At 38.4% G+C, this 27,791-nt stretch overlaps 1 protein-coding gene across 2 annotated transcripts in view; it reads right to left on the bottom strand.

The window, feature by feature from the left end:
* PIK3C2G (phosphatidylinositol-4-phosphate 3-kinase catalytic subunit type 2 gamma) overlaps positions 1-27,791 on the bottom strand; it is a 464,615-nt gene that overhangs the window by 69,825 nt on the left and 366,999 nt on the right. For both annotated transcript variants that reach the window (XM_051850300.2, XM_017343356.3), the window contains exons 27-30: positions 27,468-27,577; positions 4,521-4,710; positions 3,911-4,032; positions 2,162-2,270 (exon numbers count right to left, since the gene is read on the bottom strand). In XM_051850300.2, coding sequence (XP_051706260.2) covers positions 2,162-2,270; positions 3,911-4,032; positions 4,521-4,710; positions 27,468-27,577 — 531 coding nt within the window. The remainder of the gene's footprint in view (positions 1-2,161; positions 2,271-3,910; positions 4,033-4,520; positions 4,711-27,467; positions 27,578-27,791) is intronic.

Here is a 27,791-nt window from a genome sequence, read left to right as displayed (position 1 = left end):
TTGATTTTTTGCAAGTGAGAATAAATTGGTCCTTATCTATCATGTTGTAAAGATAAGTAGATCCTACAATCTGGGAATTCTACTTCTAGGTATATGGACAGCATATGTGTGCTGAGTCATCCAGGTAAAATAATGATTATAACAGCAGTATCCGTAATTACTACACACTGGAACAACTCTAAATGTCTATGCAGAGAAAAATCTACAGATGAATAGTAATGTATATAATGAGCAACAATGAAAATATATGAACTTAAAAAAGTGCTTTCACTACATTATTGGTTTATAGTGAGTTGTCATCATCATTATTAACAAATTTATTGGAAAGGTTTAGAGAGAAATCTTCCACTAGCTGTTTCATTTACCAACTGCCCAAAACAGCCAGGCTGGGCCAGAATAAAATAAAGAGTCAATAATTCCATCTGAGCCTCCTGGGTGGGTGGAAAGAAGTTGAGTACTTGGGCCATCATCCATTGCCTTCCAGGTGCATTAGGGGGAAAGAGGATGGGGAGTAGAGGAGCTGGTACTCGAATTGGCACTCCAGTATGGGATCTATTCCTCCCGCACGGTGGTTTTATTCACTGTGCTACAATGCCTGCCCCAGCAATTGTGATATTGTCTCACAGTTGTGGGGTTTGTTAGAGCTCAGCTAGGATGTTCTGCTTGAGATCTCTAGAAAGTCTGTAATCATTTGATGGTTAGGTCTGAAATCTCAGCTGGAAACTAATACAGTTGCTGTTTCATGGACAGCTCTCTGTTTTATCTTTGTAGTTTTTCTGCCTGGCAGCTTCAGGGAAGCTCAGTTTGGCAGATGGTAGCTGAAGGCTTCCACAGTGACTATCCCAGGAGAAACCATTAGAAGGTCATGCTATTAACTTGGAAGACATAAAGGTCACTCCCATCTTATTCTACTTTATGAGGAAATCATACAAGTCCTCTGCAATCCTACAGGAGGAAATCCAAACTCCTCCTCTTATGGCCAAGAATTTCCAGTCATGTTTTGAAAGTACTGCCTAGTTACATGGGAGTTCTCTTAAACAACTGATCTTTGAAATTTCCAATTTTCTTTTGTAGATTCTTTGAGGATGAATGTTTGCGTTTTACAGTTTAAAAAGCTAAAAAATATAGAGGAACACAGTTCTAGTCTGCACAGGAGAGCCAAGCTCTACCAGAATGGTGAGGGACCTCCTATTTCTCACTGTAGTGAGCCCCATACTGCTCCTGTGATGATTGCTTGTCTATGCTAGCTTGGTGGGACCACCGTGCCCCTATATTTGGCCAAAGGTTATTCTGAAGTTTTTTATTTCGGCAAGTTGAACACATCAGTAGGTTTTGATTGACACAGATCCCCTTCCAGCTGGGTGAGCCTCATTCCTCCCTGGCTCTCCAATCTTGCAGCCTAGCCCACAGACTTTGGATTCAGACTTTCATAGTCATGTATGGCAAGTCCTTCAAGTCTCATTCTTCCATGTATATGTATATGTGCCACATGTCTACATAAATGTTTACATATGTATGCAGGTGAGTATGCTCCTCGACTTACATATTAGCGTATGCTCTGATGAACTCGTCACAGTTTGAAAACGTCCGAAGCTGAAATGCATTACATACACCCAGTCTACCACACATTCTAGCCTAGAGGCCCAACCCATGTGTTCTCTTCTTCAAGCCTTTGGATTGTTGTGGCAGAAGCAATTCTTACCCCTCAAAAACTCTAGGGTGCGTTATAGCATGGAATTTTCACATATTACTGCAATGAAGTTATCTGAGGCTGAGATTCTATACCCCTGTAGCTGCTCCAGGGTCCCTAGTCCTGGTGTTACACATAATTAGACATGCATACTCACTGACTAACTGAACTAGAGAAGGTTTTTGTAAACATTTTGAATATTGAAATGCCACTCCACTCACTGCTTCTTGTTGGAAATGTCAGGAAAGTCCAAAATTTGACTGGATATTGAACTACTTACCATTTTATTTTTAAAAAGTCTGCAGCAGCTCTAAGGCTTAATGTATCAAAAATGCTCACCTCAATTTAGTTATGAAAATTAGTAGTAACATATAAATAAACATGGTAACAGAACATGTATCACATATGAAGACATATATATATATATTTCCAGTAATATATGAAATAGTTGATATCTTAAATAGGACATACGTTTGCAACTTTGTAGGATCCATTTAATATCTGTCCCATGTAATGATTTAGATCTCTGAATCTTTTGTGATCTGAGTTTGTAAAAGGTAAATGCCACCAGTGAGGAAACCTGTTTTAAAAGAAAAAATCTCCATTAGTTTGAATATTGGCCTTTTCATTGCAGGATTGTTCACAAGGTTTGAGCTACATCCAACGGAAAGGCCAATGAAACCATGTTAAAATGCCATTATGTGAGTGGTTAACCCTGGGAGTTTCATCAGCATGGCTGGGGACATTTGTGGTCTTTTAACTGTATTAATAGTTGTAATAATTGAATTTGTTATTTCTTGCTTTATTTATGCCAGACTACACATTTTGTCCTTTAAATACATGTGGGGGCTTCACCAATTCTCCATGAAATTAATGATTTTCAAAGAGTTCGGAATATATTATTTCTTGTGCATTCACTAAAAACAATACTGCACTAAATGTTTCAACCAATAACATGCTCTCATCTGGCCTGAGTCTTTAGGTTGCACTAATATGTAAGTTATGAAACCATAAGGACAACCAATTAACAGGGATTGATTTATATTGGGAAATGATTAATAGGATCTGATTGTAACCACTGATGTCAAATTTGGTATTTCCAGCTGAACTTTGAAATTTTTCCCTACAACTCTTTTTTTCTCATTTATTCTGTTAGATTTTCTTTTTAGTAATTCTCAAGCCTGATGTCACCTCTCAAAGTTTCCAGAATGACTTTACTTCCTTCTCAGACTCTTAAACGTGCTCCCACTCTAATTTCTTGACTTCTGATGCTTAAAGCATCTGCATTTGAAAATCTCTGTGACATCTGCAAGTATAGTTATTTTCATGTGACCTCGTCAGTTTTCAGTATTGCATAATATCCTTCCATCCATTAATAGCTTTGCTTTTTAATATTTTTTGAAAGTAACTAAATCCTGAAAACTAAGAAAAGCATTCTCATTCATGAAGTACATCAGGTCAAGGATGGACACATATCTTCAAAGAGATGGTTACTTAACAAAATCCTAGTATAGATAAAATAACATTGATTTATCTAAATGGAAATCTTGTAATTTCTGGGACAGTCACTTCTTTACAGTTAAGAGATACTTGTGTTAGACACTGAAATCCATGATTCAGTTTGGCTGGTTCTATGTGATGAATTTTAGAAGGCTTATTTGAACAGCAGTTATTTTCATAATATTTGAAGTTTGCAAATAGGTTTTTCCATTGTAGCATGAATAGGAACAGTAATTTTCATGAATGTTTCAAATGCATGTAAGAAATTAAATTTAGATAATGCAGGGTTAGCAACACTTAAAAGCAAATATTGATAACAAGTGATTTATTAATATTCTGATATTGATTATTTTTTTCCTGGCCTGGAGAAAAAGCTTCCTATTACAGTTATTTATTCAATGAAAGCTATATACAATTTAGTTCTGCATTTTTATTTTTACAATACAAATCTAAGATGTTACATTTAAAAACAGGAAAATTAAATGATTTTCTCAATTGCTGAACAATCAAATAGATTCTGGATTTTTCTGCCTATAAAATCAATGGCTGGGAACAAAAAGAAAATCGCAAACCTTGTTCTGTTTAATGAGACAGAGATTCCTTACTCTGACAGCAATAGAGTCTCTGCTGGGGCAGATTCATTGGCACTGGAGTCAGAGCTACGTTGCTCTCAAACAGAAAATCCCAAGGACAAGTAATGGTGAGAGAACAGTGCCTTACTCTGGGAGAGCCAGCGGTGCAAACTGCATTTGAAGTTGGCTATGAAGTTTGGAGAACTGGTCAAATGACTTTTCTGTCAGGCTTTTCTCGTTGTTACCGTGTGTTACCTGGATCAGATACAGCTGTGGAAAATTAAAGAGGCACAAATCAAGAGACAAGCACTACAACTTGCAATACCTTCTAAATCAGATTTCATATAAGCCAAGCAAGCAAAAGGCATTCTGCCACAAGTTATCACAACATCTGAATGATGCAATGTTTAAAGAAAAAAAACCTCATAAGAACAATATATAAAGATATCATAATCTTATGTGCTGGGAACAAACTAATTTCTGCTGTTAGTTTCTTCTGGAGATTTTAATTAGCTCTTGATTTATGTTCTACGACAGAGTAGGAACTGTTCTCTTTCATAGTTCTCTATTAATAGCTTTAGTGGTTATGATTTTTCCTCCGAACATTCTCTTAACGGCACTCTGCTCACATGGTAACTGATGCTTCATTTGCACCGTAAAAAAAAACCACCCTGTAGGAAGGGATGTGTAGCGCAGTGAAGGAAGTCTGAGATGACACCTAGTACTATTTAAGTCAAGCTGACAGACTGGCAACTTACGTGACTGCGTTTCTTGCTGAATCCCAAAATCGTTGCCCTTTGAATCAACTTGGTTGTACTTGGTGTACAGGATTCCAGGGGGGAAGGAGGTGAGGCAGGCTTGGCAGGGCTTGCGCTTGACATCTGGGCCAGGATGTGGATCAAGTTATTCAGTTTAACAGGGAAACACTCGAGACTCTCTTTTATTTTCCTAGAGAAATGAAGCAGGAGAGAGCATGAAGAACATCAGCTTTCTTTGAGTCATTCAATTTAGGATTTGTTTCCTGGTGCATACTGAATGTTGAGGAGGGGAGTCATGCACTCTTTATGTTTGCTTGTATCCCAAGTGCACATCCCACGTCAAAGTGCGTGGGTTTGAGTCCTCCGTCTGCATCTGGTCCAGTTTCCTGCTGATGTGCACCCTGGGAGGCAGCAGATCACCTCTCTATTATACAGATCTCTGACACATATGTGGGAGACATGGATTGAGTTCCAGGCTCCTGGCTTGGGCCTGGGTCAACACTGGCTATTACAGGTATTGGGGGAGTGATAAGTAAATAAAAATTTAAAAAGTTAATCTTATTTTTAGTTCACAGCTGACATTGCTTGCAAATATAGAATAAATTCTCATGCTGACACATAAAGCTATAATTGTAATGTTGTCCTGTGACTTTTTGCTTTCTATTTTTAGGGACTTTTTTTAATAAATTACTAAATCTAGTTTAAAACTACTTAAACTATACAAATAGGTCCAGAAGTCAAATGCACAACATAATGTACAAAGATGCCTTGTAATTATTCCAATACTTCCTCCCTAGATTTCAGATTTTGTGCATATTTTTATTCCTCTCCAACTATTTTGGATAGCATACTATAATACTATATTTTCAAACTTATATGAAATGTTTTTTGCTCTGAGGTCTTTGGTTTGGATTCTGTTTCCAGTGTCTATGCTTTTTAAGTTTTTTTTTTTTAATATAAAGTTTGCACTCTAATGTATAACAATATCTTTGTGTAATGATTACTTTTTTATTTTCTATTCATTTCCTATTAAGAGCATTGCTGAAATTAGTAACTTTAATGCCTCTTGTTCTCTCTCTGATTTAGGTCATTTTGGTTTGATCACAGCCGATGGTGTCATTCATAGTCTCAGTTTCCTTTGTGCTTCTTCTCGCCCACCTCCATTTCACAGAGCTCTTCTGTCTGCATGGTGTACGTTCTACAATGCTGTAAACCTGTCTCCTCATTTGCATTTGTGAGAACTCTGTACAGTCCTCGGGTCTCTCTCTCCACTCATTCTGATGATCTGATACTTACTGTCTAGCAAATTATCCAGGACATGCTCAAGGAGATGTTCCTGAATTCTTGCATGCTGACAACAGGGTCTGCAGCCCTTATTCGCGAAAGTCATTTTTTCAGGTTAATACAACATCTTTAGCTCACATAGAGTTTCTTGAGTGGAATAGATTATATCTCATTTCTTTCTGGAATAAAGGATTACTACCTAAAACTTTGATGACATAATTCATTTCTTTCCCTTTTAAGTGAGTTAGTCCTTTGGCCTACATGCTTAAAGGAATTTTCTTTTTCTTCCAAGTCCAGTAATTTCTCTAAGATATGTATCAGTATTGGTTGTTCTGGGTAACTTTTTCTGAATACATCATGTTCCTTTTCAGTTTGTAAGCTCATTTTCATTTTCAGAAAATTTCCATAAATTCTGATGTACTTATTAAAATACTAAGCATTCAATTTAGTTTTAATTTACTGTTTTGGTTTTTTTCAGGTATTTTTATTGTGTGTATTTAGATACTCAATGCCTTTCTTCATTTTTTTAAAGTACCCTCTTTTATACCTTCTATTTTCCTTGAAGCATAGTGTGTTGTTTATTCACTCCTGGGTTCTTTCTAGTTTATTGTTTTAAAAATTGTTTTATTTCTAATTTCTTTCTGAGGTTCAAATCACTTGTGTTTTTCTAACTGTGGTCTACATTCTTCATATTTTCTTATCATTTGTTAAATTCATTCAGCACAATTTGAAATAGAAGAAAGGGGAGGGTTGCGGGTGGGAAGGACGTTATGGGGGGGAAGCCATTGTAATCCATAAGCTGTACTTTGGAAATTTATATTCATTAAATAAAAGTTAAAAATTAAAAAAAAAAGAAAGAAATAGAAGAAATACATTTTACCCCTCTGGGCATGTTTTAGAAAACTTGCATTACAGGAATATTATTTTATAACTTATTTTTTTTGTGTTATAATTTTGTGCGACATTGAATTGTGATCGATTTTGCTTGTTTCTTTTTAACCTGAAATTAGTATTCTTGAATTTTTCAGGCGTAGAGGATTCTCTAGGGCATGAGACTTCTTGTTTGTTGCTATCACATATAAACAAACAAAAAACTGATTCTAGATATTTTGAGATTGCCTCCAGCGCTCCATTCCTGCAACTTTCTAATGGACTTTGCTTTTCCCTTTGCTCCTATGATCTCCTGTTCTCTCAGTTTGGAACAAACTCTCAGCAGATTCTCTTTACTGCAAGTATTTTTCCTGAAGGGAGCTCTTGTTCCTTTCAAGATTTAATAGATTGTGTCCTCCTTTTCAGATTTGCCACAGAATTTCTGTGCTTCCCTGTGAATTGGAGTGTGTGAATGGCTTTCTGGTTTCAGGTGCTCTTCTCCAGTTGGCTTCCAGGAGTGCCTGTGGTCATTTTTAGGGGTCTGATCTTAGGTCAGTGACACTTTCCTTATCTCCCTCCTGTATAGATGCTAATTCCATATAGGTTATCTGTTAGTTTGCTTCCAGTAGTTCCTACTGAAGTCTTCCAGGACATACTTTTTCATTGTAGATGTTTTTCAAGGTTTGGATATTACTATCTTACTTGATCTATTATGCAAAATAAGCTAAATTTAAAAAAAGTGCGGGAGAAGGAGAGATGGTATTGAGGAAAGAGAGACAGGATGCTCCCATCCCAATTTCCTCTCCAAATGGCCCCAGCAGCTGTACTAGGCTGGAGCCAAGCTGGGCGAGGTGAACACTATCCAGGTCTCACATATGGTGTCAGGAACTCAGTTATGGAAGCCTTTGCTGTTCCTTTGCAGGAAGCTAGATTCAGGAGTTGGAGCTTTGAAAGAAACCAAGTACTCTGATATGGACAGGTGTATCTTAACTAGTAGGCTAACAATAATTCCCAGAAAAGCACTGACTTTTTTCTTGTATATAATTTAAGTAAAGCAGAAAACTATGAAGTCAAACATGACAGATTCCCTTTTTGTGTTTTCCCTGGGAGAACGGTATTCTTCCTCAGAAATGACTTACTTTAAAATTTGATACGCATTTGGAGCTTTCTCTATGCATTTGAATACACACATAGTGTATTCCTCCTATATTCCAAGTATTTATATAGTGTTGGGACACAGCAATAAACAAAACAGAAATTTTTACCCTTAAGATGTCTATACAATGTGAAATTCAGATAATAATAAACAAGTAAAAACATAGGATTTGTGAAAGTAATGGATACTATAAAAGGCAATAAAATAGGAAATGGGGAGGGGGGATGTATGTTGGTAATAGTGTTATACTTAAGTTCAGTGGTCAGTGCTAATAGTAATGAAAAGATAAGTTGAATGATTTGACAAAGACTTTAATTTGCCAAGAAATGAGGTTACAAGAATTTCTGATGGAACAAGTTGTAGGCAGAAACAACAACCAGTCCAGAACCCCAGAGATAGACGAACGTCTAGTGTTCTATGGACAGCAAAGAACAGCAGTGCCCCTGGCACAGTGAGAAGAGAAGGAAAGGAATGAGAAGCCAAAAGGAGGCATGGTTTGGGATGGACTTTGATGTTGCATAAGATGGGAGTTGGAGAAAAATCACAATCATATGCCATGTTGTAATGTGGTTTCCTAACGCAGTAATATATTTTATGAGAAATCTGAGTAGCTGGTATATAGTAATTAACCAGCAATATCTGTTGAATGAATTAATATTTCTAATTCACAATATAGAATTGAATGATATTTTGAGATAGCCAAATACTATTTCAAAGTGCAGAAACATCGTGGTTTAATCACTTTGTAAATTGCAAACACATTTAGTTGCAAACAATAAGGATATTGTTCAACTCTGTCTAGTATGTAGGGTGTATATATGCAAAAATCTGTTCTTTTTGTTGCACTTGTCTCTCTGAGTCAATGTTATGGTACCTTAAACACCTAGAATTTTAGAGTATGTCTTAAAATTCACAAGGTTAAATTATTTCCCTTTGTTCATCTTCAAGTGGTTCCTCACTATTCTGGGCCCTTTGGTCTCGCACATATATTTTAGAATTAGTTTATCAAGTTCACTGATACACAATATAAACATGTAAGGATTTTCACTGGTACTGCATTGAAACTATATATCTATTTGGGAGCATTAACTTCTCTACAATACTGTGGCTTCCAGTCCATAAACATAGTCTATTGCTCTATTTAGGTAGGTCTTATTTATGTCTTTGCATATGATTTTAGAATTTTCTATATGGAGGTGTTTATTTTTCTTTAGCTGAGTGGGTGAGGGGAGGGCCACGGGAGGGAGGGAGATTGAGGGGGGAAGCCACAACAATACAAAAGTTGCATTTTATATTCTACTTAAAACTATTGGTTGAACTCTGTAATTAATACACAATTACTCTTAGGTGTTTAATTAATGCTATAGTACTCAAATAGTATTTTACACTTTGTGTTTCTGTGTGGGAGCAAAATGTGGAAATCTTTACTTAATATACGCTAAATTGATCTTCTGTATTTAAAGATAATTGAAAATTAATCTTGATGTGAAGAGAAGGGGAGAGGGAATGGGAGAGGAGAGCGTTGTGGGTGGGAGGGAAGTTAAGGGGGGGGGAGGAAGCTATTGTAATCCATAAGCTGTACTTTGGAAATTTATGCTCATTAAATAAAAAAAATACTTGAATAAATTTTAGTAATTCTAACACTATATTCATATGGTCTTTTGAAGTGTTCCTGTACATAGTTATACAAGCTGAAAATGACATTTTTGTCACCTTTTGCCCTTCTAAGACCTGAAATCCAATGCTAATTGAAAGTAGAGATAATAAGCATTTTTAGTTTGTTCCTGATTTCAAAGAAAAAGCTTCCAGTGTTATACTACTAATTATAGTGTTTTCCATTTTTTAAAGATTTTATTTATTTGAGAGGTAGAATTACAGAGAGAGGGAGAGACAGAGAAAGGTCTTCCATCCACTGAAAATTCCCCAAAGGGCCACAACGGCCAGAGCTGGGCTGATCCAAAGCCCGGAGCTAGGAGCTTCTTCAAGGTTTCCCATGTGGATGCAGAGCCCCAAGCTCTTGGGCCATCTTCCACTGCTTTCCCAGGCCATTAGCAGAGAGCTGATTGGGAAGAGAAGCTGGGACATGAACTGGTGCACATAGGGGATGCTAATACCACAGGCAGAGGCTTAGCGTACTGTCCCACAGCACCGGCCCCTTCCACAGGTCTTTATGTCATTAATGACATTACTTTCTAGTTGGAAGATTTTTTGATACATGCATGCATGATTCTAAATTTTAGTACCTGCATCTTTTGTGTCTATTAAGGTAAACATATTTTTTATTTTTAAACTACTGAGTTTTAAATATTTATCTTGTAACTGCTTACTTACTAAAACCTTGTTCTTTCATTTTTGTGTATAAGTTAATTTCCCCAGAATTTTTAAATTACTGTCTTATTCAGTTGTGGGAAATAACAATAAGATAAGGCAGAAACATAGAGCTTTACAACCAGTATAGAAGGTATTATCTTTTTCATGACAGTAATGGAAATGATTGCAATTTTTTAAAGAATATGAGATTTAAGTTTCTTTCTACTCTGAGCTTACTAAAGTTTTCTAAGAGAAATGGAGGCTGAATATAATCAAGCATGTCTTTTCAAAGTTGTCATCTATCGAAGCTATCAATGCCTTTTTTACAGATAATGTGCCATGTCCTTGGTGTTAGCAATGTAGTTCAGTAATTTTTAATAACACCCTCCCAATTTAAGTATTCAAGCTCATTTATCATGATCTGGCTTGACTTTGAACGAATTCCAAATTTTTCCATCAATGTAGGCCAGAATTTGCTAAGTAAATTAACATACTACTCTCATCCCATTACTCATTTGCATTACGTTCATTATGTCTCTTGATGTTCTTTGAATTTATGAATGTATGGGTGTAGAGCACAGTACGAAACAGTAAGCTCTTCCCTTCAGCTCTTTGAATACATGGAGATAACAATCATTGCAGGAGTGTAACACTAATCATAATTTATGGAGGCCCTGCCATTCATCCATTAATTCATTGATCCACAAATATTTAATTTTATGTGTTGGGATTGAAATCATGGATTCATTAAGCGATGTCTGAGAGTCCCATACATCTTCTGTTTGGATGTAGTCACTCTCGGCAAATCCCAGCTATGTCCCAGCCTTGTTCTTACACTGCCTTACTAGCTATGAGGCAAGAAGCCAGAAGATGCAAGATGAACCACTGTAAGTTTGTGGCTCAGGGGCAGCCTTTGCTCAGAACCCACCTCTTCTCTCTGTTAGATTTAACAGGTCAGGCACAATAGTGCTTAACTTGGGAGTGGGGCCCTGAGGGCAGCATGTCACCAGTCTCTCTGAGGATCTGATTTACCAAGGTAGCAGTTTTCCGACTCATTTTTCTAATGGCTGCATTAGTAGGATTCTGCTCGGTGTACCTTATATGTCTGCTCCAAAGCAGCAGATTTTTGGAAATAGCCCAGCTTTTACGTTTCCTTAGGGAAGCAGCCAAGCAGTCTTGATAAACACGTCTAACGCTCGCTGCTAGCCACTCATCTGTGTGCTAGGACACAGAGGTGAAGGAGAGCAGTCCGACTGCTCTCTGGGGGTATATATCCTGTGGCAGGTTCTGCACTAAATGCCTTATGTTAATCTTTTCATCCTCAGAAAAATCCATAAAATTACCTCCCCAACAGACAAATATGCAAAAGAGGTTAAACATATACTTCAGGTGACATCAACTAGAGAAGTAGTAACTGAAGAATTCCAGTTTATTTGATGCCAGAGACTTTGCTTTCACTGTGGATTATCTATAATGAACAGTGTTTCAATTTCATCTTCAAGAGAAAAATAAGCCAATGGATTCAGCGTGGGATTCCCAGATGGGGCAAAGGCCCTAAGAAAATGATCTTTTTTTATGTAAAAATTACCCATGGGCGAAAACACAATCAGATATTTCTCATGGTAGGGGCACACAGCCAGGTCTACAGTCAACAAGAAATGTCTTATGTCATAGGTCGTGTCTTAAAATTGTGTCTAGGTCATATTCTACTTCTGATATCTGAGGGTACTGCAATAAGTTCATGGAAAACAAATGAAAAGATACATTTATTCTGTTTAAGAAATTTGAAATTCACACATTTAATGGGTTTTCCAAAAAGTTCGTGGAAAAAATACATAGTAAGCAAACACTTCATAGATTTCAAAATTAAATATTCTGCTTTTAAAATCACATGTATATGGACAGGTGACTATAAATAGCCAAAGCTTTGACTTATGTCAGAATAACCAGTGAGTAAGCATCAATAATGCTGCAGAGGACGAGGGAGCTGAGTGATGCCCCTTGATAGACATTTCTGCAAGAGCACGTTTCCGCTGGTACTTCAAATTGTTGATATCATTTGGCAGTTTGACAGCCCTGTTTGGTCAGTATCTTTAACAGTTTCAGAGGAATATTTCTCAAAAGGCTTTTTCTAGGAAGGAATTTGCATGAGTATGTGCATTTTACCAATGGCACTGCAATGTAATCATAAGGAAAATAGACAAAGTGTTCCAAGTGACTTGCATTCCCCATGGACAAATTTCTTCACCTAAATCTCAAAACTTGATTGCACATACCAAAACCATTGTAATGAAATACATTACTTTTCACAGTTTTTGGTGCTGAAATTACTGAGTATCCAGCCATGTGGGTTACTCTGAATCATTCAGGGGTGACAATGAACTAATGCAGCTTTGTCACCCTTTATTCTGTGAAGAAAAATAATAGCTCAGTGTTGAATCTGTAAGCTCTGAAATATTTGACCAGTACTTTCTCATTTTAAACTTATAAAGTATGCTTTCAGATAATTTATTACAAATTTACAATGAGCCAACAAATATCCAAACACATTTTTCTTAGCAAAATTTCACCATTTCAAAATGAGTTCAGTGATACTCACTGTTCATTGTTCATGCACTCTGGAGGTATAATTTATAAGAATCTTTTCCATGTACTTTTTAAAAATTCAAAATTACAGGAAAGTTTGGTTGCATGTATAGGTACCCATGTGAGTAAAAAATGTAAATGTTACAGTCTGTTTACACAATACAGAAATAGACATGTCATGTTAAGCCATTGTTGATAGTATGATATCCCAACTTCAGATCCATGGCTGTGAGCCTGTAGATCTCCTTTTTCTTTTCTGTAAACTACTCTGAAGACACTACAGTTAAAGAGCATCAATATCTATTTGACATCATCAGGGAAACTAAGAGTTCCATATGCAAGATTTTTTTTATGATTCAGCATAATTATGTCATGAGAGGAGCATCCATTATGTAAGAAATTGATTTAGTTCTATTTTGAATTCATTAATTCTTCCCATGATCTCAAAAAGTCATTGCTTGATGACCTCAGGAGACACAATTGTGTGTGTGTGTGTATACATATATATAAATAATTTGTTGGTGGGATCAAATGAAGCAACTGTGAAAAATCTTTGAAAATTATTCAAACATTTTTGAGAAAGCATACTATCAAATAAGTAAACAAATGAACGTATATGAGCCCCACAGCAAACTGTATGTAGGAGGATTGATTAAACAAAAAACAGTTCAATGATTTGATGTGGTAAACTCTCCTGACTTTCTACAAGCCCTATCCAGGGATTATAGAAAGAGCCAGCATTAGTGCCTGTTTTCTTTCATTGTTACTTCTGTTTTACAGTTTAGAGTACAGCTTGGATTATTAAAATCAACCAGTTTAAAAGCCTTTGCTGTTTCCCAAGTTGATATTTCAGGTCTTCAAAATTCATGCTACAAGGTGGGCAAGCCTTATGTTTCAACCAAGTCCCTAAGCTTCATACAAATTCTAGACTTCACAGTCTTAGTGGGAGATGGGATGGTTGCGGGTAGGAGGGAGGTTATGGAGGAAAAAGCCGCTATAATCCCAAAGTTGTATTTTGGAAATTTAAATTTATTAAATAAAAGTTTTTAAAAAAATACATGAAAAGAAATAAAACCATGTTCTTTGATCAACCTTAAAAAAATTTTGAATAGGTCATCCTCATACCTGCTTGTGGAGACACCTTACAGAAATTGCCAAATCAGAGCTCACAGAATGAAGGAAATAGGGAGGCATTGATGAACTAGTCTTATCTATAAAGTGATAATGCCAGTGAAAAGATGCTGCAAGTTTCCCTCTCCACCTCCAAATCTAACTTATTTTATTGATGTAAAAATGAAATCAAATACAAAGAAAACCTTAACATAAAATTTAGAAAAATTAATAGTGATAAATGGTGCTTTAAAATATTTATTTATTTATTTATTTTTGACAGGCAGAGTGGACAGTGAGAGAGACAGAAAAATACATTTTCAAATTGTTATTTCAGCTATTTGCTTAAGTCACTGTAATGTAGCCCTTGTATGCAATGAATAGTTAGGAATACAGTGATGATAACTGATACAGAGCTGTTGATAGAAAATCGCTGTTGTAAAACAGCATCATCTGGACTATTTATCTTTTTAGATTGGTACTCTTGACATATGGTATTGTGATGCCTCAGGCTTTGTTTTTATTTTTTCAGATTGCTTTAACTATTCGGGGTCTCTCATGTTTCCATATGAATTTTAGCATCATTTTTTTCTACTTCTGAGAAAAATGTCATTGGTATTTTGATTGGGATCACATTGAATCTGTAAATTGCTTTTGGTAGTATGGAAATTTTGATGATTGCTCCAATCCATGAACATGGAAGATTTTTCCATTTTTTGTGTCATCTTCTATTCCCTTCATGAATGTTTTGTATTTTCATTATAGAGTTGTTCGACATTTTTGGTTAAATTTATTCCAAGGTATTTGATTTTTATTTTGTAGCTATTGTGAATGAGACTGATTTTATGAGTTCTTTCTCAGCCATGGCATTGTCTGTGTATACAAAGGCTATTGATTTTTGTGTAACGATTTTATATCCTGCCACTGTTTTGTAACTCATAAAAGAGTTTGAAGTCTCTTAGTAGAGTCTTTTGGATCCCCTATATAGATGGAATCATATAATCTGCAAACAGGATTAGTGTGACTTCCTCCTTTTCAATTTGTATTACTTTGATTTTTTTTTTCTTGCCTAATGGCTATGCTAAAACTTCCAGGGTATATTGAATAGCAGTGGTGAGAGGGGGTACCCATGTCTGCTTCTGGATCTTAGTGGGAATACTTCCAACTTTTCCCATATGCAAGAAGATGCAGGCTGCGGGTTTGTCATAAATTGCCTTGATGGGATTGAGGAATGTTCCTTCTATACCCAATGTGCTTAAGGTTTTCATCAGGAAAGGGTGTTGTATTTTATCAAATGCTATTTCTGCATCTATTGAGATAACCATATGGTTTTTGGTCTTCATTTTTAAGGTTTATTTATTTGAAAGGCAGAGTTATAGAGAGGCAGAGGCAGAGAGAGAGGTGTCTTCCATCTGCTGGTTCACTCCCCAGGTGGCTGCAATGGCAAGACCTGCGCTGATCTGTAGCCAGGAGCTTCTTCCAGATCTCTCACACAGATGCAAGGGCCCAAGGACTTCGGCCAACTTCTACTGCTTTTCCAGGCCATAGCAGAGATGGATTGGAAGTGGAGAAACCGGGACTTGAACCAGCACCCGTATGACATGCTGGCACTGCAGGCGGTGGCATTACTTGCTATGCCCCAGTGCCAGCAGCTCATTTTGATTTGCATTGATTTACTTACATTGATTTGCATTTACAGGAACCATCCCTGCAAACCAGGGATAAAACTCACTTGGTCAGGATGAGATATCTTTGTGATGTGTCATTTGATTCAATTAGATAGTATTTTGTAGAGAATTTTTACATCTGTGTTTATCAGAGATATTAGTCTGTAGTTCTCTTGTCCTGTTCTTTCTTTTAGGAATTAAGTTGATGCTGGCTTCATATAAGGAGTTTGGGAGGATTCCTTCCCTTTCAGTTATTTTGAATAGCTTTAGAAGAATTGAAATTAGTTCTTCTTTTAATGTCTGTTAGAATTCAGCAGTGAATCTACCTGGGAAAATCCTCATTGATTCAATATTCATCTTGGTTATTGGTCTGTTTAGGTTTTCTGTCTTCATGACTCAATTTTGGTAGACCATATATGTCCAGGAATCTATTCATTTCTTCCAGGTTTCCCAATTTGTTTTCAAACAGATCTTCATAGTAATTCCTAATGATTCCTTGTATTTGTATGGTATCTGTTACACTTCCTTTTCCATCTCTGCTTCTATTGATTTTGGCCTCCTTTTTTTTGGTTAGTGGGGCCAATGATGTATCAATTTTGCTTATTGTATCAAAAAGCGAGCTTTTCACTTACCTTTTTTGTATCATTTTTTGTTTCAATTTTATTTCTTCAATAATTATTTCTTTCCTCCTAATTTTAGAGTTTTTGTTTTTCTAGGTCCTTGAGATGCATTAATAGCTATTTGGTACTTTTTAAAAATCTAGATGTATGCACCAATTGCTATAAACTGCCCTCTTAATACTGCTTTTGCAGTATCCCATAGTTTCGATATGTTGTACTGTCAGCTTAATTCATTTCCATTGTTATTTATTTTTTTAAATTTTATTTGACAGAGTTAGACAGTGAGAGAGAGACAGAGAGAAAGGTCTCCCTTCCATTGGTTTACTCCCCAAATGACTGCTATGGCCAGAGCTATACTGATCCGAAGCCAGGAGCCAGGTGCTTCCTCCTAGTCTCCCATGGGTGTGCAGGGCCCAAGCACCTGGGCCATCCTTCACTGCCTTCCTGGGCCACAGCAGAGAGCTGGACTGGAAGAGGAGCAACTGGGACAGAACCCAGCACCCATAAGGGGTGCCAGTGCTGCAGGCGGAGGATTAACCAAATGAGCCAGGGTGCTGGCCCCATTTCCAGAAATTTTGATTTCTCTTTTGATTTCTCCTATGACATTCTGTTCATTCAGGAGTATGTTATTCAGTCTTCATTTGTTTGTGTACGTTCTTGTGATTCTTGAGTTGCTGATTTTCAGCTTCATTCCACTGTGGGCAGAGAAGATGACTCTGACGTTTTTGAATTTGCAGACACTTGCTTTATGGCCTAGCATATGGTCAATCTTAGATAAAGTTCCTTGCACTGATGAAAAAAATCTATATTCCACAACTGTAGGATGACAAGTTCTGTAGATATCAGTTGGGTCCATTTTTGTCCATACTGCCACTTAGCTCTTTTTCTTCATTGATTTTTCTGTCTAGTTGACCTGTCCACTGATGAAAATGGGGAGTTGAAGTCCCCTGTTACTATTGTATTGGAGGCTGTTTCTCACTTGAGATCCAATAGCATTTCTTTTAAATATCCAATACTCTGTAATTGGGTGCATTTACATTTTTTATAGTCACATCTTCCTGTTGAATTTATCCCTTAATCATTACACTTAGTGCCCTTATTAATCTTTTTAACAGTTTTTGTGTTAAAGTTTACTTTGTCTGATATTATGATGCCTACACCTGTTCTTTTTTGCTTTTTGCTGTCATGGAGTATCTTTTTCCATCCATTCTCTCTGTTTGCATGTATCTTTGTTGGTGTGGTGTATTTCTTGTAGGCAGAAAATAGATGGGTCTTGATTTTTAATCCATTCAGTTAGTCTGTGTCTTCTAATGGGAGAGATGAGGCCATTTACATTCAATGTTACTATTGATAATTAATGACTTAGCCCTGCTATTTTCAATAAATATTTTTCTACTTTGGATTTCCTTTGTACTTTTACTGGGAGATTTTCTGCCTTCTCATTCTTTCATAATGATGAATATATTTCTGTGTTTTTGTTTTAGCACATCCTTAATCATCTTTTGTAAGATTGTATGAGTGGTGACTAATTGTTTCAATTCATGTTTGTTATGGAAGGTCTTTATATCACCTTCATTCACAAATGAGAGCTTTGCAGGGTATGGTATTCTGGGTTGATAGTTTTTTTTTTCCTTAGACTCTGTATATCCATTCTCTCCTATCCTGTAGGGTTTCTGATGAGAAGTCAGCTGTGAGTCTACTGGAGATCCTTTGAAAGCAATCTGGCATTTCCTTCCTGCATGTCTTAGATTCTGGTCAGGTCTATTATGAATTCTACGTGCTTTCTGTAGTCGGATGTCCCTTGCTCAAAATTTGGGAAGTTTTCTGTAATTATTTCACTAAATAGGCCTTCTAATCCATTCTTTTTCCATGCCTTCAGGAACTATGTTGGTTTATTTGATAGTTACCCATAAATCTCCAACATTTTTTTTAATGTTTCTAATTTTTTTGTGTGGACTGAAAATTTCTCAGCATTTGTCTTTTAGCTCAGATATCCTTCCTGCCACCTCACTAACTCTGTTTTTAAGGATTTCCACAACATTTTTCATTTGATCTGTTGAATTCTTCATTTCTAATATTTGATTTCTCTTTAAAATCCCAATTGCATGGGAAAAAATCTTCATGTCATGTATGGATTTGCTTCTAATTACTTCTGAATAATCTTACGTTCAATCATTTGAATTCTGTTTCAGGCATTTTGTCAATCTCTTTATTTTCACATTCTAATACTGAAGTGTTGTGTGCCTTTTTTTGGGGGGGGGGATCATATAGTCTTCCTTAATCTTGTTTCTTGAATTTCTGCATTTATTTTTAGGAATTTGTGGAGATACTTGTTGGATTTTTTTCCTTCGATGGTTTTTATCTTTGAACTATGCCTCTGTGGCTTAAGAGAATGTCTGCTCTTTCTTTGAATATCCAAAGGTGTGTGCTGGGTGTGACCAGAGAGCTCTGGTTAGTGCTCCAATGTGTAGCAAGTATCCAGTGTGAAACCCAAGTTGGGTTGGCAGATCTACTCTTCTTAACAGAAGGGGTAATATGGTCACCTCTATTTGTGTAATCACACCCTCCCCTCTTGTCCAAGGTGATCAATGTCTGGGTGTTAGTCCTCAGTAGGTGCAACACTCATCCATGCTTCCACCTGAAATGCACAAAGGATCTGTGCAGTCCTCAGTGTGAGCATGGATGCTGCTGCAATCACCCATCCCAGGCAATCAGGGAGCTCTGAGTATGTGGAGACATGTATACTCTGCACCCTCTGATGTAGTCACAGAATTCCCACAGCCTCCGCACTCAGGGCTCCCACAGCCATGGGGTGCAGAGGATCCACTTAGTCATGCTAGCCTATCCCATCCACAGAGAGGCTGAAATGTTCCCAAAGCCAGCTGCCCGGCAGTGTTCTATCTAGGAAGTTTAAGCCCTGGAGCCTGGGATCGGTTGAGAGCCTGGGGACACCTCACAGTTGTATGTGGGTGTCCAGCTTCTTGTTAATCCTCCCCACCAGATTCAAAGTCAGTGGGGAGCATGGACTTTGCCCTCTGGTAAAAGTCCTTGGATCACACACATGCACAGCATCTGCTGGCTGCAGTCCTACTCATTTCACAATTGTGCAGGGGACGTACAAGAGTCTCTGCAGCCAGTACTAACGTTGGAATAGATCCTTCTCCCTGCCCTTTTCTGGGTTTGTGCACAGGAATTTCTGGGTTTGCCTCTGCTGACAAAGATGGTTTCTGTCCTCACCAGTTGAACCAGAGCTACTGCAGTTGCCCCTGCTGACAAGATGGCAGCTGTCCTGCCAGTTGCTACATGTGTGCACAGACCTGAATTAGCTGCTACCTACTTCTGTCCAAAATGGCACCCATCCTCTTCTCAGCCTGTTGGTAGGTGCCATTATAGGGAGGATGGGGAAGAGAGAGATGCACCCCTTTTCTTTTTTTCTGGGTGAGCGGGAATCTTGGTCCTCTCAGGGCTCTAGGAGAGACTCCAAGACCATGGAGTCCACTAGGCTCTCACTCCAGCTACATCAGCAGTGGCATGGGCCACTGCAGTCTGATCTCACCTTGCTCTCCAAGCTGGGGCTTTGTCTGGCACAGGGCTGCTGGGGTCATTTGTTGTATCCATGCTCTTTGGTTTGTGTCTGCACCTTCCAGAGATCCGTGGCATCTCCCTTCCTTCCACAGAGTCTCCAGTGCAGTTTTCCCTCCAACTATCCCGAGAATGCACTTTCTCAACTATTTTTTAAATTTTTGCCTAGCCTTGAGCAGACCGCCCCATTGCTATACTGCCATCTTGGAATCAAAAAGGCCTTGTCCAGATATCTTAATTCTTCTAGGTTCTGTGTTGTTGTTTTTCTCCCCTTGTATGTTTTTCTGTAGGTATCAATTATTCAGTTAAAACCAAGGGAAAATCGATCCTCCTTTGTAAGATTATAACAATTTGTGATATGATTACCCACAAACTGAAAAATCAAAATGTATTGATAAAATAACTCGAGGATCCATACCTCTGTCTCATGACCTCTTTTTTAGTTTTTCAGGAGAAGCCAGATACAAAGCCAAGTAACTTTGTTGGAGACATTCAAGCATTTGTTTCTCTAGCCATCATAAATAAATAAAACATGTGGAGAACAGAGTTTCTGGCATTGTGTCTGAAAACATTAGGTGGTTCAGGGACTCTGGCTCCTGACCCTATGTGTGGTGTCCAAGTGCATGTCTCCAGATGCTTTCAGTATTTTGGGCCACTGCAAGGCTGTATTGTTGAACAGTCACTGTGCCTGTTCTGGCCCCTCCTCAGACTATTGTCTCTTAAGGTCCAGAGAAGAAGCCCTTTGCTGTTACTCTGTGAAGGGGTGGCCCATGATAGAACTAAGGAAGGGCAACAGAATCCCCAATAGTTTTTCATGAAGGACACTATCCAAAGTGAACAAAAACAACTGGGGAAGTCAATGAGATGTCTTCTCTCTGAAATTTATACAACAGAATACTGGCCAGTGTGCAGACAGAAGTAGAATATGGTAAACACAGTAGAAAGTCTGTTATCATTAGAAAGTAGCCAAGCCCTATTGGTTTCCGGGTTACAATTTGAGACCATATATGTCTTTTATTCTTTGGGTAATGGATAGATTTTGACTGTTACTACCAATGTGCCTCCCTGAAGCACATAATTTTAAAGATTTATTTACTTGCATATTTGAAGGAGATTGGAAGATATATAGACCTTCCTTTTTTTGATTTATTTATTGTGAAAGAGATCCTCCATCTGTTGTTTCACTCCCCAGCCATGGGTCAGGCCCAAGCCAGGAGCTTTCCCCAGGACTCCTATGTGGTTGAGGCCCAAACACTTGGGCTATCTTTTCCTGCTTTCCCAGGCCATTAACAGGGAGCTGGATAGGAAGTGGAGCAGCCAGGAAATGAAAATAGTGCCCAAATGGTAGGCTGGCATGGCAGGCAGTGGATTTATCCACTATACCACAACAGTGGTTCATGCCACTGCTTTGTCATCCGGAGGTGCCCTCAACAGCCAGGACTGGAGCAGCTCAAAGCCGGGAACTCCATATGGGTCTTGCCTATGGGCAACAGGGACACAAGTACTTGAGCCACCCAACAAGTATTTGCTGCCTTCCAGAGTTTGCAGAAGCAGGACTTAATCTCAGGCACTCTTATATAGGATGTGGTGGCATAACCCACTATGCCACATATGCCTGCCCCTGGTGCACACATTTTTTTGGGGGGGCCAGATCTCAGCAGAGATTAGGGTTTTGTTTTGCTTCAAGTTGGCTTTAGTTTAAGCTGAAGAGAAGGAGATCTTAGGCCTGCTAAACCTCAGAATCTGCAAGGCAGCCCAAATTCCTCTCCTATGTTTGGAGGAAGAAATGGATGAGGTGAGAAACGCTGTCTGTATGTGGGAGAGGAGGTAGGCAGGGAAGTTTATGCTTAATGATCGCCGTCTGCTCTGTGAATGAGGTTATCTGTTTCTAAGGACAGCTAACACAAGGTCTGAGAGTGATTGAAATTCCTGAAATAAGCTGTTTGGGCAGCATTTTAATGAATGGTTGCCTTTGTTGCCTAGCAGTGGGATCTGCAGAGATATTGCATGGGAGTACCAATTTGCAGAGGACTGAGTCATGATCCTTCCTTGATTCTATTCAACAGCACTCGGCTGTAAGGGAGTAGGAATGAGGAGGGGAAGCAGAGACAGGAGTTGACAATGATGTGAAAATCCTCTTGTGGCCAGCAACCAATTTTATTTGCCTTTTTCCTTCTCTTGTGTGATTAGTTGTGATATAAGTTTTATTGCCACGTGGCATGCAGCATCCTCAGAAACTCCTGTGATCAGTTCTTGACCCAGAATGTATATGTGTGAGGTAGAATGCTGCACTGTGCAGAAACAGTGTGCATTCTTGGAGAGGCAGGAAAGCCATTTCTTCTTTCAAGTCACAAGCAAGGTCAAGAGGGGCAGCCTCTTAATGCTAATACTGTAGTCAGAACCAGGACACTTAAGGTAGCCACACACACTGTGTCTCAGATGACTTAGTCTTAACTGATGGCCCCATCTATGAGCCTGGTGGGGGTGGGACAGATTTTCTTTTTTAAATCTAGAACTTGTAACATCATAAGAAATCATAACATAAAACACATTTCACCTTTGGGGCTAAAGAAACAGTTTAAATATACGGGGGGATATATGTGGATATACATGTATATATTATATATGAAATAGCTATATTAAGCGAGCTACATTCCTTGAAGCACCAAGACCTCTGACAGATCTACCATCGCAGATCTTGGTCTCTATTGTGGTGAATTATGGGTGATGAAGTCAGAACTTCAAGAGTCTGTTTCAGGAGATTTTAAATCTACACACTGTCAGAAAACATTGCTCAAGATAATATTTAAGCAAAAAACAAGTGCACACATTTTTAAATGAGTATTGTGTTAAAATTGCACAATCGTTTTTAACTTGGGATACTTTCATAAATGCACTCTATTTAAGGATTTATATAAGAAACATTGTATCATTTGTTAGAGAAATTTAAAATATACAAATTGATCTTAAACTTTGAAAGATAAAGGATCACAGGCACTATCAATGGACATCTCTTGATCAGTATAATGGTTCTTCAGTAGATGGCAGGTACAACAGAAATGATCCTCAACCCTTGATACATATATAAAGGACAGTGCTCAAGTCCATGGAAAATGTATATTATACAAATGATGCATGGATTTCAGAAGTTTTATAACAAAATCAACATTTTTCCATTTCAGTTTTCCATGGACTCTTTGAAGTGCCTTCCTATATGCTTACCAAAGAACTTTAGAGACTTGTGTAGACAAGCTGCATGCACAATAAAGCACACCTAAAAGGAAAGATAGAAAATTGAGACTTGAGAATAAAATATACTATGGAGGCAGGCTCTTGGAGGTTATAGAAGAAAGATTTATCTGAAAAGAGAGGCTCGGGGCATCTGGGAGTGGGCCACAATAGAAACAACCAACCAGGAATGTGACTGCCCAGGAGTCAGGAGGAAGTTAGCCCACAGGGGTCTTCCAAGGAGCCTGTAGAGCAGAATAGCCAGGAGAAATGGAGTTGCCACAGACAGAATGTGTCCGGAAGGGATATCTGACCTCTGCTGAGACTTGGGGTATTCAGGTTCTGAGGAATAGTGCCTGAGAAATGGTGAAGGATACATCTTGGTCAAGCTGCAGCCAATGAGAGTGCTGAGGAGCCTTGAGCAAATTATGGCCTGATTTTAAATACTGAAATACAAGCAGCACGTTACCCAAAAGCCTGCAGGAGGAAGAGGGGATTTTGAGCAGAGTCTGGTAGTTATGAGTAGTTATGGCTCCTTATTCTTGAGCATGACTTATAGATTTTTCTTAATAACTTATTTGAGAGGGAAAGTAAGGGACAGAGAGCAAAGTTTCTCATTGTTGGTTCACTCTTCAAATGTTTGCAATGACCCAACCTAGGCAAGGCTGAAGCCAGAAGCCAGGAACTCAATCTGGGTCTCCCATGTGGGTAGAAAGAACCTAATTTCTTGAGACATCATTGCACTCCCAGGGTCTGCACTGGCAGGAAGCTGGAGGTAGGAACTGGTGCTGGGTACTGAACTCAGGCATTCCAATATGCAATGCGGGTGTCTTAACTACTAGGTTACATGTCTGCCCCTGCCTGGATTTGAATTGTGGCTATGGCTTCTATTGACTACGTCCTTTTGCAAACTGCTTCTCTAGGGTCTCAATTCATTAAAATAATGATGTAGATAAAATATCATTTCTTTTTGGGGTTGTTATATTTAAATATGTTATTGTATGAATAGCACTTAGAATAGGGCCTGACACTTAATAAGCAGCACTGTATATTAAATGTTAGCTTATTATTATATGTCTTCGATATACTTAATTCTTGATGTATAAATTTTATTTTCTGTTAAGTAGGGCTTGTTTCATATTCACCGATTCTTAGAATTGGTAAGTGGGAATACATCCCTTGCTTCACTTGGGAGAACCTGATATAACTGACCATATATTAAGGTGATATACTGGACAGTACATAATTAAGCAATAAATCAAATGTAGCACAAACTGTGAGATGTTCTGCAGAATTATTGAGGAATAGAAGATCAGCAAGTACCGGAAGGATCAGATTTCATGGGCAAGATACTACTTGTTTAGAGAACTAAGGAGTAGGTACAACTGACATTTTGTTTAGATTCTCCCTCAATTCCTGACATTTTATGACATTTTGTCATTCTATGAGGGCATTTCTGGCAATGTTAGAAGCAAGAAGAGTGGACCTTGAGCAAATGATCTACCCAGAAAAGATACATTTGGCAATAATGGAGTTGGGGTGGATAAGCTTTATCTATGAAAATCAGATTATAAACTTCTGGGAAGAAAGAAGTGGGAAATATAGCAAGACAAAAGAATTATTGAAAAAGAAAAATGACATGTCCTGGTTTACATAACTAGATGCCTTTTAAGTCTGCAATGAAGGACATGTTCTTTCTCCAAACAGATACTACACAAAACTGTAGCTGGAGTTGAATTTATAGAATGCACTGTACAACTTTGCAAGTAGGCAGATCAGCCCAGCAGAGGTACTCGGGCAGAAACAACCAGATCAGCTTCCTGCCTGAGAGGTTCCTGGCTTCAGATTTGTTACTTCCTGCCTGAGTTCACGTCCTCTTTGATGAGGAGAGATGAGTCACCCTAGGCAGCCTCACCCACATCCAAGATTCTGCTCTTTATAGATCTGGGTGTGTCAGAAGGAAGAGCTATAGGAAGAAAAGGGCTCTGGCAGGCAAATAAAACCTGTGTACATTTTTGTTTTTTTGGCAAGGACCTTAAAAATCTTTATTCACCCAAATCAATATATAGCTTTTCCCTTTTTAAGTGGCAGGAGTGGACTATTTGTGAACTGCAGCACTGCAATTGTTCAAACAGTGATACATCTGAAACAGAGGTCCTATAGCACAATCACATGTCCTTCCTGGACCTGTTCTAGTCCTCTCCATTCTCCTCTACCTCCCCACCCAGTCCCACTTGCCATGTGCTTGCCATGATACAGCCCTTTTTTAAAGAAAGGAGTCCCTCTCAGCTCCTTTCCTACGGGAATAGCCCAAGGAGGCTATCTGTGACCCCACTCTGACTCATTGTCAAAGGGCAGAGTTTACTGGTAAGAGGTAGGAACCTGGAAAGACGTGAGTAAGTTCCTGCTGAGGTGCTCTTTAGGCTGCCTTGGACTCCGAAGGATCATCCAAGCTCCTGAGGTTAGGATGCTAGCTTTTCCCTGGGTTTTCTCATGCAAGCCACCTGTCACCATTAGTTGAGCTAACTTGAATCCTTGAAATAAATGATCTGAGATACCTGGTTAAATCCTCAAGAAGGCGCCTTTGCTCATGGTCAAGTGGCAATATTTGTGATTTTGTTAGGGAATATATATCACCACTTTTTTTTTTTTTTAGAGGTAATTGTATTACAGGCTTTTTTCAAGAATAAAGAAACCTGCTAAATTTTGGTAATGAATCTCTCATTGTATAATTTAAATACTTTACTGTTCCCTTGTTTATTATCTATGTGTTTTTAACTAGGTTTCGTCTGGTGTTCCTTAAGCATATCATATAGTTTCCATTCAATTCTGAATGCTGGCCAGAGGGACCAGAAGAATTTGGTCCTAGACTTGGCTCTACTTGTTGCTTCTTCTATTATTTGGGTCTCAGCTGTCTCATTTGAATGTTTATTGTCAAAATAAATAGACTCCAAGGGTTCTTACACGTATAACTTTCTGTGATTTGGTCCTATTGCTTCTATTCTTTCAACTCACTTATTTAAAAGGCAGACTGAGCCGGCGCCGCAGCTCACTAGGCTAATCCTCCGCCTTGCGGCGCTGCCACACCGGGTTCTAGTCCCGGTCGGGGCGCCGGATTCTGTCCCAATTGCCCCTCTTCCAGGCCAGCTCTCTGCTGTGGCTAGGGAGTGCAGTGGAGGATGGCCCAAGTGCTTGGGCCCTGCACCCCATGGGAGACCAGGATAAGTACCTGGCTCCTGCCATCGGATCAGCGCGGTGCACCGGCCATTGGAGGGTGAACCAATGGCAAAGGAAGACCTTTCTCTCTGTCTCTCTCTCTCACTGTCCACTCTGCCTGTCAAAAAAATAAAAATAAAAAATAAAAAAAATATTTAAAAGGCAGACTGACAGAGAAACAGAGAGAGATCCATGTATCTACCAGTTCATTTCAAAAATCACTGCATTGGCCTGTTGCTGGGTCAAAGCCAAACCAGGAGCCTGGAACTCCATCTGGGTCTCCCATATGGGTGCTAGGGGCCCAGGCACTTTTCTGCTGCTTTTCCAGGCACATTAGCAGGGAGCTGGATTGGAAATGGAGCCACAGTCAGCTTAAACTGCACCACAAAGCTGGTCCTGACACGGAATTCCATTGAACCCCAAAGTTAGCCTGTCCCCTGAAGTTTGTGAAACAGAAATCCCCAAGGCAAATCTAATTCTCCTTGTGTATGATATCCCAGTAAAGCCTTCCTACACTCACATAATGGGAAGACATTCCTCAATGTCCAACTAGTAGGGACACAGCAAAGGTAAGATTATCTGAGGGGTACTTTATTTCAATTAATATCTTCTTCAAAAGCATATATTTCTTTAAAGGAACACAATCAAGGCTCACAAACTTCTAGTTGAAAATATAAAAACAACTGAAAATTAGACTCAGAAGATTAAGAGGTTGCAGGAAATAAAAAATACTAATTCTGTTGTTTTACTGCATACCTAAAATGTAACAGGATTTTGACAGCCAATCAAAGGAAAATCTCAAATGCTATTATAAATGTGCTCGGGGCAGTGATTTGGGCTCTGATAGTCATTGTAGTTTGCCCATATTTTTACCTGGATGTACACTTGTGTTTATCCAAACTTGCTTAATAAAAATAGATTAAAGATAGAAGATAGTCATAGGTGTTTGACCAATATTCCAATATTTGTATTGTCTTACAGATGAAAGTAGTGAGTCCATTTCTCATCATACATCTGTTTTCCAATTTGTTTTTCTGGACATAGTTCAAGTGAAACAACCAATTTATTTATGTCAGCCGTTGCTCTTTTCAATGACCTCTTATTGAGCAATCTGCTAGATGAAGAGGCTGGTTAGCAAACAATAGCATGCTGCAGAGCCCCTGACTAAGGCTTCTGCTACGTATTCACATTCTGCACTTGGAAAACCGACAAAAGCTGGTGCTAGAAATAGTTGTTCCATTCCAAGGACTGGCCAACCTGAAATCATTTCTAATGTGGAACATGTGGGTACACAAGCCGCATTCATGGCTTATCTTACTTGGTAAAATGACTTGTTGCTTCCAGGTCTGTGTCTTGTGGACGGAGATTATTATACACGTATTTCAGGTCTTGGATTCCGCTCAGTTCAGGCAACCCAGCATGTAGCATCTTAGCAGCAGCAGCAGCAACAACAAAAACAGAACCCAAAACAAAAAATAAAATTAAGATTGCTTATTACTGGTGCTATGCCAGAATTTCTGTATCTGACATTTAAAATATGAATTATTCTTAGAGTCTTTTAACCTCTTTGAGTCTCCATTTTCTTCTCATATCTAAAGTAGATATATAAATATCCACCATGTTCTAGGAGAATCAAATGGCT

This window comes from Oryctolagus cuniculus, chromosome 9 (assembly GCF_964237555.1).
Source record: "Oryctolagus cuniculus chromosome 9, mOryCun1.1, whole genome shotgun sequence".
Taxonomy (NCBI): Eukaryota; Metazoa; Chordata; class Mammalia; order Lagomorpha; family Leporidae; genus Oryctolagus; species Oryctolagus cuniculus.
This window is presented reverse-complemented; position numbering and strand designations above follow the sequence as displayed.